The sequence below is a fragment of the Camelus dromedarius genome, chromosome 2, assembly GCF_036321535.1.
Source record: "Camelus dromedarius isolate mCamDro1 chromosome 2, mCamDro1.pat, whole genome shotgun sequence".
Classification (NCBI taxonomy): domain Eukaryota; kingdom Metazoa; phylum Chordata; class Mammalia; order Artiodactyla; family Camelidae; genus Camelus; species Camelus dromedarius.
Window position 1 is genome coordinate 63,679,282 of NC_087437.1, and position 15,995 is coordinate 63,695,276.

A 15,995-nucleotide genomic window follows, 5' to 3' on the forward strand; every position below is an offset into this window, starting at 1 on the left:
CCGTTGGCTGCAGAGTGACCATTTATTGAGGCGGCTGTTTTCAAAATCCAGGCTGAGCTTTAATGTGAGAGGTAATGGAAACGCATTCAAAGTTTTTGCCCAGTGGCATGAGCAGGCGCGTGCTTTAGAGGAGTTTATAGACTTTTTAGGATGGATTGGGGTGGGGAAAACACTGCAGGTGGAAGGCAGAGTAACTGGGGAGGAGGGGAATAGACCCTGGAAACGGATTTTACCCCCACTTGTTTCTCTCTCATTTCATTCCATTCCTTGTCACAGTGAGTTTTTAGTTCTAGTTGTGACACGAACTAGCTGTGTGATCTTGGATAAATCATTTTATTTCTCTGGGCCTCCATTTTTTTCACCTGTAGAAACTAGAGTTGAGCCAGGTGATCTCCAAAGTTCTTCCAGTTTTTGATCCCGTAATTTTTGGTGACGAAGATCACAGGATCAGACTATTTGTTATGTCTTTTTAAATTGTATTGTAAAAGTTTTTTCTTAACATTTTATTATGAAAAAATTCAAACAAAAATTTAAAGAACTGTATAATGAACATCTAGTTTTATTTACTTATTTTTTAAATAGGCAGTACATTGTCCAGGTGCAAAATCCAAAATATATTCAAGGGTGTACAATGAAAAAAATACTCCCTTTTACCTTCCGTTCCACCCAGAATTCCTCGAACTGGAAGGCAGATAATTTTGTGTATATTTCAGATACTAATACAAGCAAATATGTGTATACATCACCACCACCACCCTTTTAAAAATACAAATACTAATGTCATATTAGCATTTCAGCACCTTTTTTCATACACACACACACACACACATACACAAAAACATATCTTGAGAGGATCATAGGCTTTATTGCTAGTATTAGAAATAGCCAGTACTGAAACCTAGGCTCCAGGAAGTTGTAACTTACTTGACTTGCTTGAGGTCAAAGAACCAGTTAGTATTTCTGGATCTAGAACCTATTTCTCTTGACTCACAGGCCAATGAAGAAATATTAGAGATGCAAATTTTCTTGATCAGCGGAACGATCGCAGTATAATTTTAAAAGAATATTCAGGAGTGTGTATCTGTTTGTATATTTATAAATAAAATTCTCGTCATCTTAGCAAGGGCATTGATGAGAGAGCATTGTAATGGAGAGGGATTTTCAGGTACATTAGGGAAGAGGAAAAGAAGTCTTCATTTCTGAGCCATGAACATAGAGAATGGGGTGGAGGGTAAGGAGTGGTGTCTTAAATCAGGAAGAGAAGTTGGGGTTGTGAGAATAAAGTAAGCTTTTTTTTCGAGGCTGCTAATGCTGGACCAGTTACACCATTAAGGAATTAATTTCTTCTTTTACAAACTCTTGCTTGTTTCTAGAAATAACAGAGACCACATACCTCATTGCCTAGTTAAGATTGTACATATAAATAAATCTATTACCACCTTCAAGGAGACATACCTTAATAAAGGTCTATTTTTTCATTATGGAACCTAACAAATAAAAAGTTCCATAATGAACTTTTTCCATAATGAAATTTCTCAGGAAATTGATTTTGAAGGACAGTAGAATAGAAAAATTTTGAAGGACAGTGGAACAGAAATGTAACGTTCTGAGCCATATGCTTAAGTGCTTCCCTGTTTTGTGTTTTATATTGATCTTTCTTTATATCAGTCTTTCTTTACTGAATTGATTTTGGGAAACTCAGCTAAAAATAAAACCTCGTATTCTTTTAAAAAAAAAGTATTTGTATGTCATTTGCAATCTTTTAAAATAATAGATTTTAAAGTATGGGTATGTTTCAGTGAGATTCTTGTATAAATAGTTTAAAACATCTTCCTTCCACCCTGTTGTTATTACAGACTCTTTTAACTGCACAGGGTGTTTAAAATTTTCCCTGAGTGGTATTTTTCTCTTGTCTTGGACTTTCTGGCACCTGATTTAGCTGTTCAAGGACCTAATTTAGCTTATTCCCTTCCTCTGGCCTTGTTCTCAACAGGCAAATTTGCCAAAAGGCTGAGCTCCAGATGGGTGAGGTGCCACTGTACTTTTGCAGAAAGCACTCTTGGCAGGGTGCTGTTGGTGGTGCAACATTTCTGTGCATTACATACAGTTGGCACTTGAAAGTAGTAGTTGATAAATCTAGGGCACTGATTCTTGAGGTCACCTTTAGCAGTATCTGTCATTGCCATATCTTTATATTATAATCCTACTTAACCTTTTTTTTTTTTTTCCTGATTGCTCTTTTTCTTAGGTGGCTCGTTATAGCCGTTGGTCTGGTCAGAGCATACCTGGCTAAGGGTAGCTATCATAGCCTTTATTATTCCATTGAAAAGCCTTTGAAATTCTTCCAAACTGGAGCCTTATTGGAGGTGGGTCCTGAGATTTGTTGTTGATTTCTTTTGTTGTCAAATGAAAAACCAGCTACCAAATTATATTGAAGTAGCCATGTTTCTGTTGGATTTGCTTTAAATGTTGAAGAGTTGCCTCAGCATGCTATGCATAATGTTGATACTTAGTTTATGTTTTCGACATTCTAGATAAAGTAAAATTTCATTTAATTTATGTTACCTGGAATATATTTTACATTCAACTTTCATTGGAAATCAAATGAAACAAGTTTATGTTAGGTTTAAAAAAAAATTCTAAGGACATCCTAGGAAAGTGTTAGCAAACTCAGATACTCTCAGGAGCCAGGCATATAATGGAAACAGTGAAGTTGGTCAGTGTAGGATGTCAGGAGTGATAGGTATAAGAAACAGTACAGGCTGTCTAGAAGTCTCCAAAAAATATTTTAAGTGATGGTTTATTAATTTCTCTGTATTAAGGGTAATGTATATATCTAGTCCTGATTAAACATATGTTAGGATTTTTGAGTTACAAGTGATGGAAACCCAATTCAAGTTATTTTAAGCAAAAATAAGAAATTTACTCGCTTCTGTAGTTGCTAAAGATACAGGGTTAGCTCACAAAATCAAAGGAACCAGCTCAGGAATGAGAACCAAAGATTGGACATTGCTGCACTCTCTTTCCTTCCCTCATCTCTGCTCAGTTTCTATTTGATTATTGGTCTTAGGTTCTCCTGCTGCAGATTGCCTTCTCCACATGGTGGGAAACCGAGAGAGAGTTTATTTTTCTCATCTGTGTCACACTTCTAGGGAAGGATTCTGATTGGCCTTATTTAAACCAACCACTCTTAACAGTGACGTGAGATACTTGATTAGTCAGGCTTAGGACACATGCCCGTCCTCTGGCCAAGGGATTGTAGACTTTGTTAATGGAAAAGGGGGATGGGATAGCTTTGGGCACACACAACAGCTGCCAAGTTCATTGTGGTGAAAGATCTTCAGGTTGCATAGAGATCTGGTATTCAGTTTCATTTCGTTTAGCCTCTAGGCCAAGCCTGTTGGAACATTCAGAAGGATATTTAAGAAATATCTCCATGAAATAAGATGTATTACCTCAACTTGTCACCCTCATGTCTGAAAGCAGAAAGTTGTAATTTTTGATTTGTTTCTCTCAGAGAGCAGAGAGATTTCAATACTGTCCATACTTGTACATTTAAGGTAGATGGTATGATGAAATGAGCTTCCAGCTGGAGTCTGAGTGTCCTTGTTCTAAGCATGCTGATTTTACCAACTTACTTTGTGAATTTGGGCAACTCTTGTCCACCTCATTTTCTCATTAGTAAAATAATTAGACTAAAGTAGATCTGTAAAGTCCCTTTCTGCCCTAACAGTTTGAATTTGAGGAAACTTTAGCAAATTCTAGTGTGGGCCATATTTTAAACTGAGGCTTAAATTTTTTTTTTGGAAAGGGGCATTAGTACATAAGTAGCACTTGTCTCTTAGAGCTTTGGTCTCATAGTTCTCTCAAGCTACAGAGATGCAAGTTAGGGGTCAAAACCATCAGAAATGGCCTCAGTGCTTGATACAGTAAAATGTTGTACCCAACTGGAATACTTCAATAATTTAATAATAATTTAAACGTGATTATGTCTCTGTAAGACTTGGTAATATTAGAGGTATAATTTTTGAAATTTAGGGATATCCTTCACTTATATGTGGAATGTATTTTTTAAAAATGATACAAATGAGCTTATTTACAAACCGGAAATAGACTCACAGACAGAAAACAAACTATGGTTACCAGAGGGTAGGGGGTCAGAGGAGGGATAAATTAGGAGTTTGGGATTAACATATATACACTACTGTGTGTAAAATAGATAAACAAGGACCTACTGTATAGCACCAGGAACTATATTCAATATATTGTAATAAGCTTTAATGGAAAAGAATCTGAAAAAGAATATATATATGCATATACATAACTGACCCACTTTGCTGTACACCTGAAACTAATAGAACATTGTAAATCAACTATACTTCAATAAAAATAAATAATTTTTTTTAAAGTAATGATACCTTAGGGAAGGTAGTGACATATAGTGTGATACCGTATCCACTTGGGAACTAAGTCTCAGACTTGGAAGGATTAGTCTGTTTATCCCTGTAGAATTTTTGATAGGAATTTAAGAAAATATTTTGGAGTTTTGGTTTTATCTTTGTTATCCCCATTAAGAACCAATTAGGTGACAAATCCTGGATTTGATTTTGGGAAAAGGACTCCACAAAATGAATGATGACTCCCAGGAATCTGCTGGGAATTAGCTTTGCAGATGGCAGTGATGGTAGTAGAGCTCTCAACCTGGAACAAGAGAGCAGACTCACTAGAACTGCATTTCCTAAGCTGTCCGTTAAGGAATTGCCTACCCAACCTGCATGGTGTAATAATTACATGTGCTTAGTGTTGTTTAATTACAGGTAGGTTATCCTTATGGGAATTATTAGTGCTTGACAGTATATCCTGTTTATAGGAGGAAAAAAATGAGTCCAGGGAGGTCAGCTATTCATATCTCTGTATGAATATTCTGAATAATAATCTGTATGAGTATTCTTTAGAAGGTTCTGTGGAGTTTGCTGAAAAAGGAAGTAGAGATTACTAGTTTTCAAGAAACTTCATATCCTCTTAGGAAAATATAACACTTCTGCTTTTTCAAAAATTTAAGAATGTTTACTAAGCAAATGTGAATGAGCATGTAGTAGTGTAATACAGAAAAACAATTTAGTTTCTGAGGAAATTAAATGATTTTTTATAAAACAGGTATAAAGATATATTGTTTGTGATAAAATAATTTAGCTTTTTAATAAAATAGACAGAAATCCTAATTCCACCCCCCATACTCATCCAAGAATGTCTTGAGTATTTTTTATAGGTAATTTTTCAAAATATTCCACAGGTGATCATTAAGTATGTGTTTGAGTCGCTGTAATGGGTGCTGTGGCGGTTGAGCCCTCACTAATAAAGACATTAAAATCTTACTGGGTAGATGATTATATTAGGGTCCTTGCATGGAGATTATAGAAACCTTCTTAACTGACTTAAACTGTAAGGGGAATTGACTATAAGTTATAGTATGTCCAATGGAATCCAGGGCAGGGATGCAGCTGGGCCTTAGGAATGGCCTGGAGCACCAAAGGGATCCCAGGAGCTCTTGCATTGTCTCTTGTCTTTGCTGTCCTCTTTCTTTGTCTGTGATCAGAGTTCTTTCTCTCTACTAGCTCCTCTTTCTCTGATTCCTCTCTTCTTGCAGACTGGTTTTTTGGTTTCTTAGTCTACATGGCAGACAATGGTAACAGAAAACTCCTGAGATTATTTCTGCTGTCAAGAGAGCAGCTAATTAAAAACAATCTTTTATTTTCATTTCCATATTCTGGATGAAGGGCCTAATTTGTCTAGTTTGAATCAGGTGCTTATTCCTGGACCAGTCACCTATGGACAAGAGCAGATCACATTAACCATAGAGAAGTTAGAGAGAAGAGAAAAGTGGAGCTAGGCAGGAAGCCCACGAAATATTTACCAAAGTACAGGGACACAGTACAGTGAAGATGATAATGTATGCAATGATTTGTAAATTGATAGAAAGTAAAATACTTATAACTTTGTGGGCCAAGAGATCAGTGTGTGAATACATACAGTGTGTCTTGAGTTGAATCTTGAGTAATCCTGAGAGCTAATTAACATAGCTAGCAAAAACATATTTTAAAATGCCATTCATAAATAAATAAAATAATCTTCATACCATAAAATGAATAAATTACTGGTACTTGTTATAACATGGATGAATCTTTAAAACATGCTTTGTGAAAGAAGCCAGAAACAAAAAGCCACATGTTGTTTGATTCCATTTATATGAAATGTCCAGAATAGGCAAATTCATAGAGATAGTAGATTAATGGTTACAATGGGTTGTAGGGAGGAGAGAATGGGGAGTGACTGCCAATGGGTACAGGATTTATTTTTAAGGTGATGAAAATATTCTTGAGTTAGATGGTGGTATAATTGCACAACCTTGGGAACATAATTAAAAATCACTGAATTATACACTTTAAATAGGTGAATTTTCTGATGTGTGAATTATATCTCAATTTTTTTTAAATGCCATTCATCTGTAATGAGCTATGGGTAAGATTTCTTTTTAGTTCATTCTTTTTTTTTGGATCCATGATATTCATGGATAAGGACAGACTATCTTTCTAGCTTTGTTAGAGGTGAGGTGAAGATTAGAAGTTAGTGGATTGATGCCATTTTATGGCACTTTAAAATTATTTCTAAGAGAATTTGGATTTCTAAATATATTTAGTTAACATAAGACTGTGATTATAGCAAAGACACTTTCAAATACTCGTAAGTGGATGTGCCTCTGTCATTGACAGTGAGGATTCCAATAGGTTAAGTATGGCTCTGCGAAGTCATTAATTGTTGAGACTGATACAAACCATCTTCAACCTATGTACATTGCTCTATGTATCATTTTCCTGCCAGTGTCCATCTTTGAATGGCTAATGGACCACAGGCACTCCCTTTCCGTCTCATCTCTTCCAGGTATTTCTAATGCTTGGAACTCTCTCATTTACAGAAAGAAGGAAAAAACAGATTTCACTTGTTATCTTTTCCTAGAGTTGATTTAGGGCTGGATCTGAAACAGCAGATCTGGTTCTGGAGAAGTGGTGAAGGAGAGGAGACAGCTTTTGTCGTTTCCTAAGCCCAATCCCTATATTCTGGTCTAACTCATCATGCCTCACCTCACAACTCTCTTCAGGTCCTTTAATGAAATATTTAGGAAACTGAGTTTGGATGTTTTCTAAAATATAGCAAACTGTTGAGAACCTGTAATGTCCTTAAGAAGAGGGTTCCCATCTCGTCTCCCTGCCAGGTTTTGTCTTTTTACCTCAATTACTGGATGATTTTTTTCCACATAGATACTAGGTGGTTGGGCTCTGTGGCGTTATTAATACAGTTATACACTTTAGGCACATTATATGGTAAGTTTGCTTTTCTAAACTCTTCTGGGGACATAAGTATCATCTGTAATATTTTTCCTCCTTGGGAAAACATGCTGATTTCTCAATAATAATAATTTTTAAAAGGAGCTCCTGAACACAAGCTGTATGCTCATTTTAGACTACCTTTATTCTGAGGACTTGTTTGGAGAAAACACACCTCTAAAAGAGACTTCTGGAAAGCTAGCAGAGCGAGTTATAGTGGGGTTACCTAACACAAACAGGAATGACAACAAACCCTGACAAACCAGCTTCAGAAAACCAGAGGGAAATAGAACTTAGGTATAGTTAATGAGTGTCACAACATGAGAACAGAAGAGGGAGACTGTGGAAAACAGGAGTCCACCCACACAGGCCTCACTGCTTGACAACTCAGGCAAATAGAAGCAAATTGATATGGTATTCAGAGAAGACAGGTAACGCTGTAGAAAGGAACGTGCTGAAATTTAAAAAAAAGAACTGAAAATATCAATAGTGGCCGTTCAGGGCAGGAAGGAGACCACAATGCAGAGAAATAGGTGATACATATTGAAGGGTCAAGAAAGGCAGGAGTTCTCAGTTACAGTCTGAGAGCAGAATCCGTCGGAACTGTTCATAGTGTACCCTTTGAATGTAAAACAGGACATTACAAAATAGGTAGTGCCAAGCATATCAAAGATATTATGTGTTGAGGGACTAGCTAATGCATGAGTGACTGTCCAGCAGAAAAGCAAAATACACAGGGAGAGTAGTGAAACTTGACAGAGTAGTAGTAGAGTAGAACCAAGAAATCTAGAAAACAGATTGAAGTATACAGCCTGTCAAAAAGTAAGGCTACCAGAAGTGGAGAAGATTGAAACGCATAACTCAGAACAGTCAGGCAAAATTCTAGAAAACTCTTCTGAACTGAAAGCCCATCTCAGTGTGGTTATTGGGAGTATATGAAGTCCCACACAGGATCTGTTTTTCAAGAAACAGATCCTTCCTTTCCTGGACACTTATTTGTTAAATTTTTAAATTTAAAAGGTATGTGAGCCAGCAGAAAAAATAAAATCTTAAAATATAATAGTAAAATAACTTGGAACCTTAGACTTTGAAAAATAAAAAAATTCACATGAAGCTAGGAAAAAGCATCAGATTCCTGAATAATAGACCATGCGGTTTCCTACAGATGGAGACTTTTTTAAAAAAATTGAAGTATAGTTGATAAACAATGTTGTGTTAGTTTATGGTGTACAGCATAGTGATTCAGTTACATGTATATATATTCTTTTTCATATTTTTATTATAGGCTATTAGAAGCTATTGAATATTTTCTCCTGTGTTATGCAGTAGAACCTTGTTTATTTTGTATATAGTAGTTTGTATCTGTTAATCCCATACTCCCAGTTTATCCCTCTCCCTCCCTTCCCCTTTGGTAACCATAAGTTTGTTTTCTATGTCTGTGAGTCTGTTTCTGTTTTGTAAATAAGTTCATTTGTGTCATTTTTTTAGATTCCACATAATAAGTGATATCATATGGTATTTGTCTTTCTCTGTCTGACTTACTTCACTTAATGTGGTGATCTCTAGGTTCATCCATGTTGCTGCAAATGGCATTGTTTCATTCTTCTTTGTGGCTGAGTAGTATTCCATTGTGTATATATACCATAGCTTCTTTATCCAGTCATCTGTCGATGGACATTTAGGTTGCTTCCACATCATGGCTGTTGTAAATAGTGCTGCTTTGAACATTGGGGTGCATGTATATTTTCAAGTTGGAGTTTTCTCCAGATATATGCCCAGGAGTGGGGTTGCTGGATCATACGGTAACTCTATTTTTAGTTTTTCATATGGTTAGAAACATTTTGAAAATACCTACAAAAAGTAATAGAACTTTGAAAGAACATTAGCAAGGGATTTTTCACTGTTGTATAAGTAAATAAAATTAATCAGGTCTTTAGACTAGCACTATCCAGTAGAACTTTCTGCAATGATCATGTTCCAAATCTGTGCTGTCTGATACAGTAGCCGCTAGTCACATGTGGCTGTTGAGCTGAGTTGTTAGTTTTATTTGTTTTTAACTTAAATTTAAATGGGCACATGTGGCCAGTAACCACTGCATTGATAGCAAAGCTTTAGACCATGATACAGATTGCATGGTGTCCGTGTGGAATTTCATAAGAGATTTCAGATTTTACCAGGGTAAAATGAAGTGGGTAGGAAGGTAAACAAAGGAAGACAAACTTAGTGCTATAAATTTTAAGTCACAACAGAGTTTATAGACTTCTTAATTCATATGATGAAAATAATGAGAATAATTATGAAAGTGTGGCGAGGTTTTCAGGTTAGGAAAATCAAGAGAAAAACAAATTGCAGATATTGGAAAAGGTGTGGAAGGATACATATCAGACTGTTACTAACTAGTGTTTACCTTTGTGGAGGGTTGTGGTATTTGGGGGGAATAAAAGGAAATTTCTGCTTTTTATTCTATACACTTTAGTGTGCTTTTACATATCACTTTGTGAATCTTAAAATTGAAAAGGAAAGATGTGATATAAGTATGTAATAAAATATAATAGAAAACAAAGTGAATGAGGAAAATAAGATTAAAAAGTTTTTTGAAAAAGAAAGAAAATAGACAGCTTAGATAGGTTATCTTTTGATTTAAAGTGAAGTACAGAATTTACATCTGTTAAAAAAAGAAAAAGATAGTAGCAATGATAACAAACCTATAGGATGATCGAGTACAGCACAAATGCATTGTTTCTAATGTTTATGTAAATAGACTCATTAATTTTATCAAAATAAAAAGGTAGAGTGGTGGTTACTAGTTTAAAAAGCAAAATTCTACAATCTGTTGCCTTTAAAAGACTGATTTACACTTACTAAAGGACAGACCAATTCCTAGGACCAAGCATACCAGAAAAGCAAGACTGTCTAGTCACAGCATAAGATAAAGTTGATTTTAGAGCAGAAGCCAAAGAGAAACTTGCCAAGTTCACAATTTGTCATACAGAAGGAACATGGGAGACACATGCTGGTAGAATGTGTTGATGGGTGAATGATTATCATAGAAAAGCTGGCAGAAATGGCTAAAGAATTAAAAATAGAATTGTACTTGAGAGGAGTCACAGCATATGTAAAAGAACACTGGAGATGAGAAATTTGGGTACTAAGTCTTGGTTTTGCCACTTGGTCTCAACCTCTCTGCAGTGAATATGCTGGATTAGATGATCTTAGCATTTTTTCCCAGTTTTAAGTTCTATGAGGCTTTAATATTTTATAATCAGAATATGAAAATAAAGCAGGCAATGATTAAAAAAATTACAGAATATAGCATGAAAGGTATGATTAAGTGACAGAAAAAATAATGGTAATTAAGGAAATTTTACCTATTTCCTCTTTTAAACATGGGTATAAAAGGATTTTGAAGACAAATTTGGACTGAAACCTTTGAGAGAGCCCAGTAAATACCCTCTTTTTCTTACTTATGTTCTGAACGTTGACAACTCAGGGGAATAGCATAAGGATCCTAAAAATTACCTGTATTAGTCATAGAGGCCTAGCTGGAGGCTATACATTAGTGTGCAAGCCAAATGGGTTTGAACTCCAGAATTAGACTCACCAGTCTGCTGGCTCCAGGCAGCAAGCGGCCAGGGCAGCATGGAGGAAACAAGAGAACTCAGGGTTCTTTGTGGAAACCGTAGGGTGGAGCCGAGTTGAACACGCCCCATTTATTTTAACCAAATCTACTGCTCAGTTGACTCATCCTTCCTTTCCGGGGTAAAGTGATTAACAGGTGGGGAAAGACCAGAAATATTTGGGAGAAAAGCATTATGAAGCCACAGGAGAGGGGAAAGGTGTTCCTCTCTGATCATAAGTGCTATATATTCATTGTAGAAAAAAAATCCAGATAAATATAAAGAAAGAAGAGCATTCTTGTCATAAACTTACTACCTAAAGATAACCACTGTTAACATTATTGGTGTCTGTCTTTCAAGGCTACATGTTATTATATAGGTATTATATAGGTATATAGGTATTATTAGATAAAATTGAATCATACATATGTATAGTGTGATAAAACTAGCCAAATACTGGTAGACATAACCCAAATTAGCTCTGGCCCTCTCCACAGTAATGTGAGTGTAGTAGTCATGCCTTGTAGAGCTGCCCAGCTCAGGGGATTTTATTCTCTCTGGAAGTTTTCCCAGTTGTACTAGACACATAGCTGTATATACCCCTAACTACCTCTCAGGCCATAGCTGGCTGATCCAGGAGTGCGCACCTGGCCCAAACTGGACTGGTCAGACTTTCCCACAAGAATCTGGAATTTCTAATTGAAAGACAGAATTGGAACTCAAGGTAGCAGAATGAATAAATTCATGAATGAAAGCTGCTTGGGTTCCTATTCCTCTTGAGACTTGCTAAACTTTTTTGGACTTTGTTGTTGTTGTTTTACCTTGGATTAAAAATGAAACTGAAGGGTAAGTAGACAGCACAGAAGACTTTGAGGGCAGTGAACTACTCTGTATAATACTGTAATGGTGGGCACATGTCATTATACATTTGTCCAAGCCCATAGAATGTATAAAAGCAACACTGAACCCTCAGCTGTGGACTCTGAATGATGTCAGTGTTGGTTCATTAATTGTAACAAATGTACCACTCTGATAAGGGATGTGGATAGTTGGGGAGGCTATGTGTGAGTCAGGGCAAGGAGTATATGGGAAATCTGTACCTTCCTCTCAATTTTGCTGTGAACCTAAAACTACTCTTTAAAAAGTGAAGTCTTCTTTAAAAAATGAAACTGAACAAATTTGTTGGTAACTTACAAAAATAATTTCCTTAGTGCAAGGCTTAGAAACTTTTTCAAAAAAGATGTTTCCAAATAGCTTGTTGTGAAAAATGACATTCAACATTGAGGTTGAATTTTTAAACTAAAATGAGCTTATTGCCAGTAGGTGGAAATGGAAAGGGTTCAAGAGGAGAGAGAAAATTATGACATATTTTCAAGAGAGATTTTGAATATGGCAGGTCTTCTGAATTTATTCCGATGATGTATGCTTATTTTAGTCCAGTGATTCTCAGTAGATCTCAACAAGAGCAACACAACCCCTCTAGAATGTGCTTTGGAAAATTGTGAGGGTATTTTGCAGTGAAGGTTTGTTCTGTAACCCCCTGACTTTTGTGTATATACCATGGGCTGACCCCTACACAAATATAAACTTGATAGTTTTGTAGTACATACTAACACTAAAAAATCTTCATGAGAAATTAAACAAAAAGCCTATTAAGTTAGAAGAAGTTTGTTTTATATTTTCTCTTGCTGCATGACAAAATATCATAAACTTAGCAGCTTAAAACAGCACTCGTCCTATGCGCAGCACCCAGGCAGGGGTGGGGCCGAGACCTGAATCCGCAACATGGGGCTCCGCAACCTCCTGGGCACGACTGAGACTTGTTGACAGCCAGAGGCAGATAGTATCTTTCTGCCCTGGCACCTCAGAGAACTCGGGCTGCCAAGACAAACAAGGAGCTCAGATTTGGCACAGAGCAGGGGCAGGGCTGTTCCACGGTCTTCCCCGAGCCCGCCTATGGGGTCCTGACCTGAGCTGCACAGAGCAATGGAGACACTGGCGTTGGGAGAGGGCAGGCGGCCACCCACCTTTCCGGCAGGAATGCAGCAGCTGACCACGGTGCCTGGAGGGGCACTATCCACCCACCTGCCTCGCTCAAGCACAGCATCTGACTGCAGCATCCAGGGGAGGAGTGACCCGCCCGCTCACTGGCCACAGTGCCAGAGAGGTAGGAGCAAGATGAAGAAGCAGAGGAACCATTCCCAATTAAAAGATCAAGAGAAATCCCCTGAAAGCACGATCAAGGAAACAGACATTGATGGCCTACTAGATCAAGATTTCAAAAAAGGAGTGATCAAAGTACTGAAGGAACTAAAAGAAATAGTGTTTAGAGATATAAAATATGTAAAAAATGAAATAGAAACTATAAAGAAGAACCAAGTAGAATTAGTAAATTCATTTGCTGAGATGAGAGCTGACCTAAAGGCTGTGCAAAGCAGCCTAGAAAATGTAGAGGAACGAATAAGTGACCTAGAAGACAGGACAACAGAAAGCACCCAATCAGAACAGCTGAGAGAAAAACAAATAAAAACAATTAAAACAATATAAGGGACCTATAGGATAATATAAAGCGTGCCAATCTACGCATAATAGGGGCTCCAGAAGGAGAAGAAAGAACAGGGGGGATTGAAAAGGTATTTGAAGAAATCATGACTGAAAACTTCCCAAACCTAAAGAAGGAATCAGATATCCAAGTACAGGAGGCTCGGAGGGTCCCAAACAGGAAGAACCCAAACAGACCCACACCAAGACATATCATCATCAAGATGGCCAGAGTAAAGGATAAAGAAATGACCCTAAAGGCAGCAAGAGAAAAACAAAGAGTGAGTTACAAGGGAAGCCCCATAAGGCTCTCAGCTGATTTCTCTACAAACACTACAGGCCAGAAGGGAGTGACAAGATACATTCAAAGTCCTGAATGAAAAAAAGATACAGCCTAGGATACTCTATCCAGCAAGGGTATCCTTTAGAATAGAAGGAGAGAGAAAGAACTTCAGAGACAAGCAAAAACTGAAAGAGTTTAGCAACACTAAACCCACGCTAAAAGGAGTATTGACAGGTCTACTCTAAATAGAAAAGAAGCAGGATGCTACAAAAATGAGAAACTCATAACTGGAAAGGAGATAACTACCATGAATTACAAATAGGATAAACACAAAATTTTAAAAGAAGACATCTAAATCATTAAGAGTGGGAGAGGGAAGCAAGGAAAGCCACTGTGGAAGACAGTATGGAGATTCCTCAAAAGACTAGGAATAGACTTATGATAGGACCCAGGAATCCCACTCCTGGGCATATATCCAGAAGGAACCCTACTTCAAAATGACACCTGCACCCGAATGTTCATAGCAGCACTATTTACAATAGCCAAGACATGGAAGCAGCCTAGATGTCCATCAACAGATGACTGGATAAAGAAGGTGTGATACATTTATACAGTGGAATACTATTCAGCCGCAAAACCCGACAACAGAACGCCATTTGCAGCAACATGGATGTTTCTGGAGAATGTCATTTTAAGTGAAGTAAGCCAGAAAGAGAAAGAAAAATACCATATACGATCACTCTTATGTGGAATCTAAAAACAAACAAACAGACTCATAGACATAGAATACAAGCCTGTGGTTGCCAAGGGGGCGGGGGGTGGGAAGGGATAGACTGGGATTTTAAAATGTAGAATAGATAAACAAGATTATATTGTATAGCACAGGGAAATATATACAAGTTCTTGTGGTAGCTCACAGCGAAAAAAAAATGTGACAATGAATATATGTATGTTCATGTATAACTGAAAAAATGTGCTCTACACTGGAATTTGACACAGTATTGTAAAATGACTATTACTCAATAAAAAAAGTTATAAATAAATAAATAAATAAATACTCCCCTTTATATGGAAAAAAAAAGTGAACCCAAGTCAAATAAAGATATCATCTCAAAATAATTGAGTAATTTGTTCACTCTGCACATTCTGTTCTGTAAGCATTGTAACATTTCCAGCTTGCATATTTAGTTGACAGAGACTTCAGTGCAATAGGGTTATTACTGCAAGAGCAGTGAAACTGATTGAAAATACGAAATAAATTTGAGATTCCTGTTCAGACTGAAACGGAGATGTGAAATGCAGGGATCTCATTCTGTTTCTTTAATACAACTATTTTAATAATATTTTATATTATCTTTTTTAAAATCACTACATCTTTTCAGTTTTATCCTAAAACTATCCCTAGTCTATTACACAACTACTTTATCGTCTCTTGCTTTACTGTTTTTTGTCTAATCCATCTTTTTTTCTTTTTTGCACCATTCAAAGAACGTTATCTGCAAGTTCTTTTTACAGACTAGACAGATTTTACGTCTCAGTGGCATTTCAAGGCAGAAGGACAAATTTTCGGTGATTCTGCCTTCCTACCCTATCCCAAGACATAATCTAGGGGATTATTTTGACTCCACACTTACAAATAAGACCTAGCTTCATTCATGACGATGTCGTGCTTCTTCGTTTTCTCTGCTTTGTTATTTACTTGGCATATGATTTTAACTTCAGTTAAGACTATTTCCCTATGTCCATTATTATCTTAATACTATTTTACTAGTGTTGGTCTGTACCTCTGCTCTTTTATTTTCCTATACTTGTCCGGAGTGCTTTCTGATACTCTTACTTTTAAATTCAAATTTATTCACCCTAAGTTGGTACATACGTCTGACTGCTTCATTACGTCATTATGTCCCAAGCAGTTAAGTGTGGAAATACATATTTTTTAAAATATACAACTTTCTTTTTATTTCTTCTTTATCTACCAGTTAGGACGTTGTTTGTTTTAATTTTTGTGTAGGTAAGTTTTATCATCTATGAATTTTATTTCAGGTTAGTAAAGGAGGCATCATAAAATACTTGTGATTCTATTGGGGAGATTGGGTCTAAAAGGACTAAGATCTGTTGTGTCACACAAAGAAATCTTGATGGGCCTTGAGTGTTACATATCCTGTTCTGCAG

At 36.6% G+C, this 15,995-nt stretch overlaps 1 protein-coding gene across 1 annotated transcript in view; it reads left to right on the forward strand.

The window, feature by feature from the left end:
* HACD2 (3-hydroxyacyl-CoA dehydratase 2) overlaps positions 1-15,995 on the forward strand; it is an 88,356-nt gene that overhangs the window by 642 nt on the left and 71,719 nt on the right. The window contains exon 2 of the mRNA XM_031454617.2: positions 2,249-2,366. Within this exon, the coding sequence (XP_031310477.1) occupies positions 2,249-2,366 (118 nt within the window). The remainder of the gene's footprint in view (positions 1-2,248; positions 2,367-15,995) is intronic.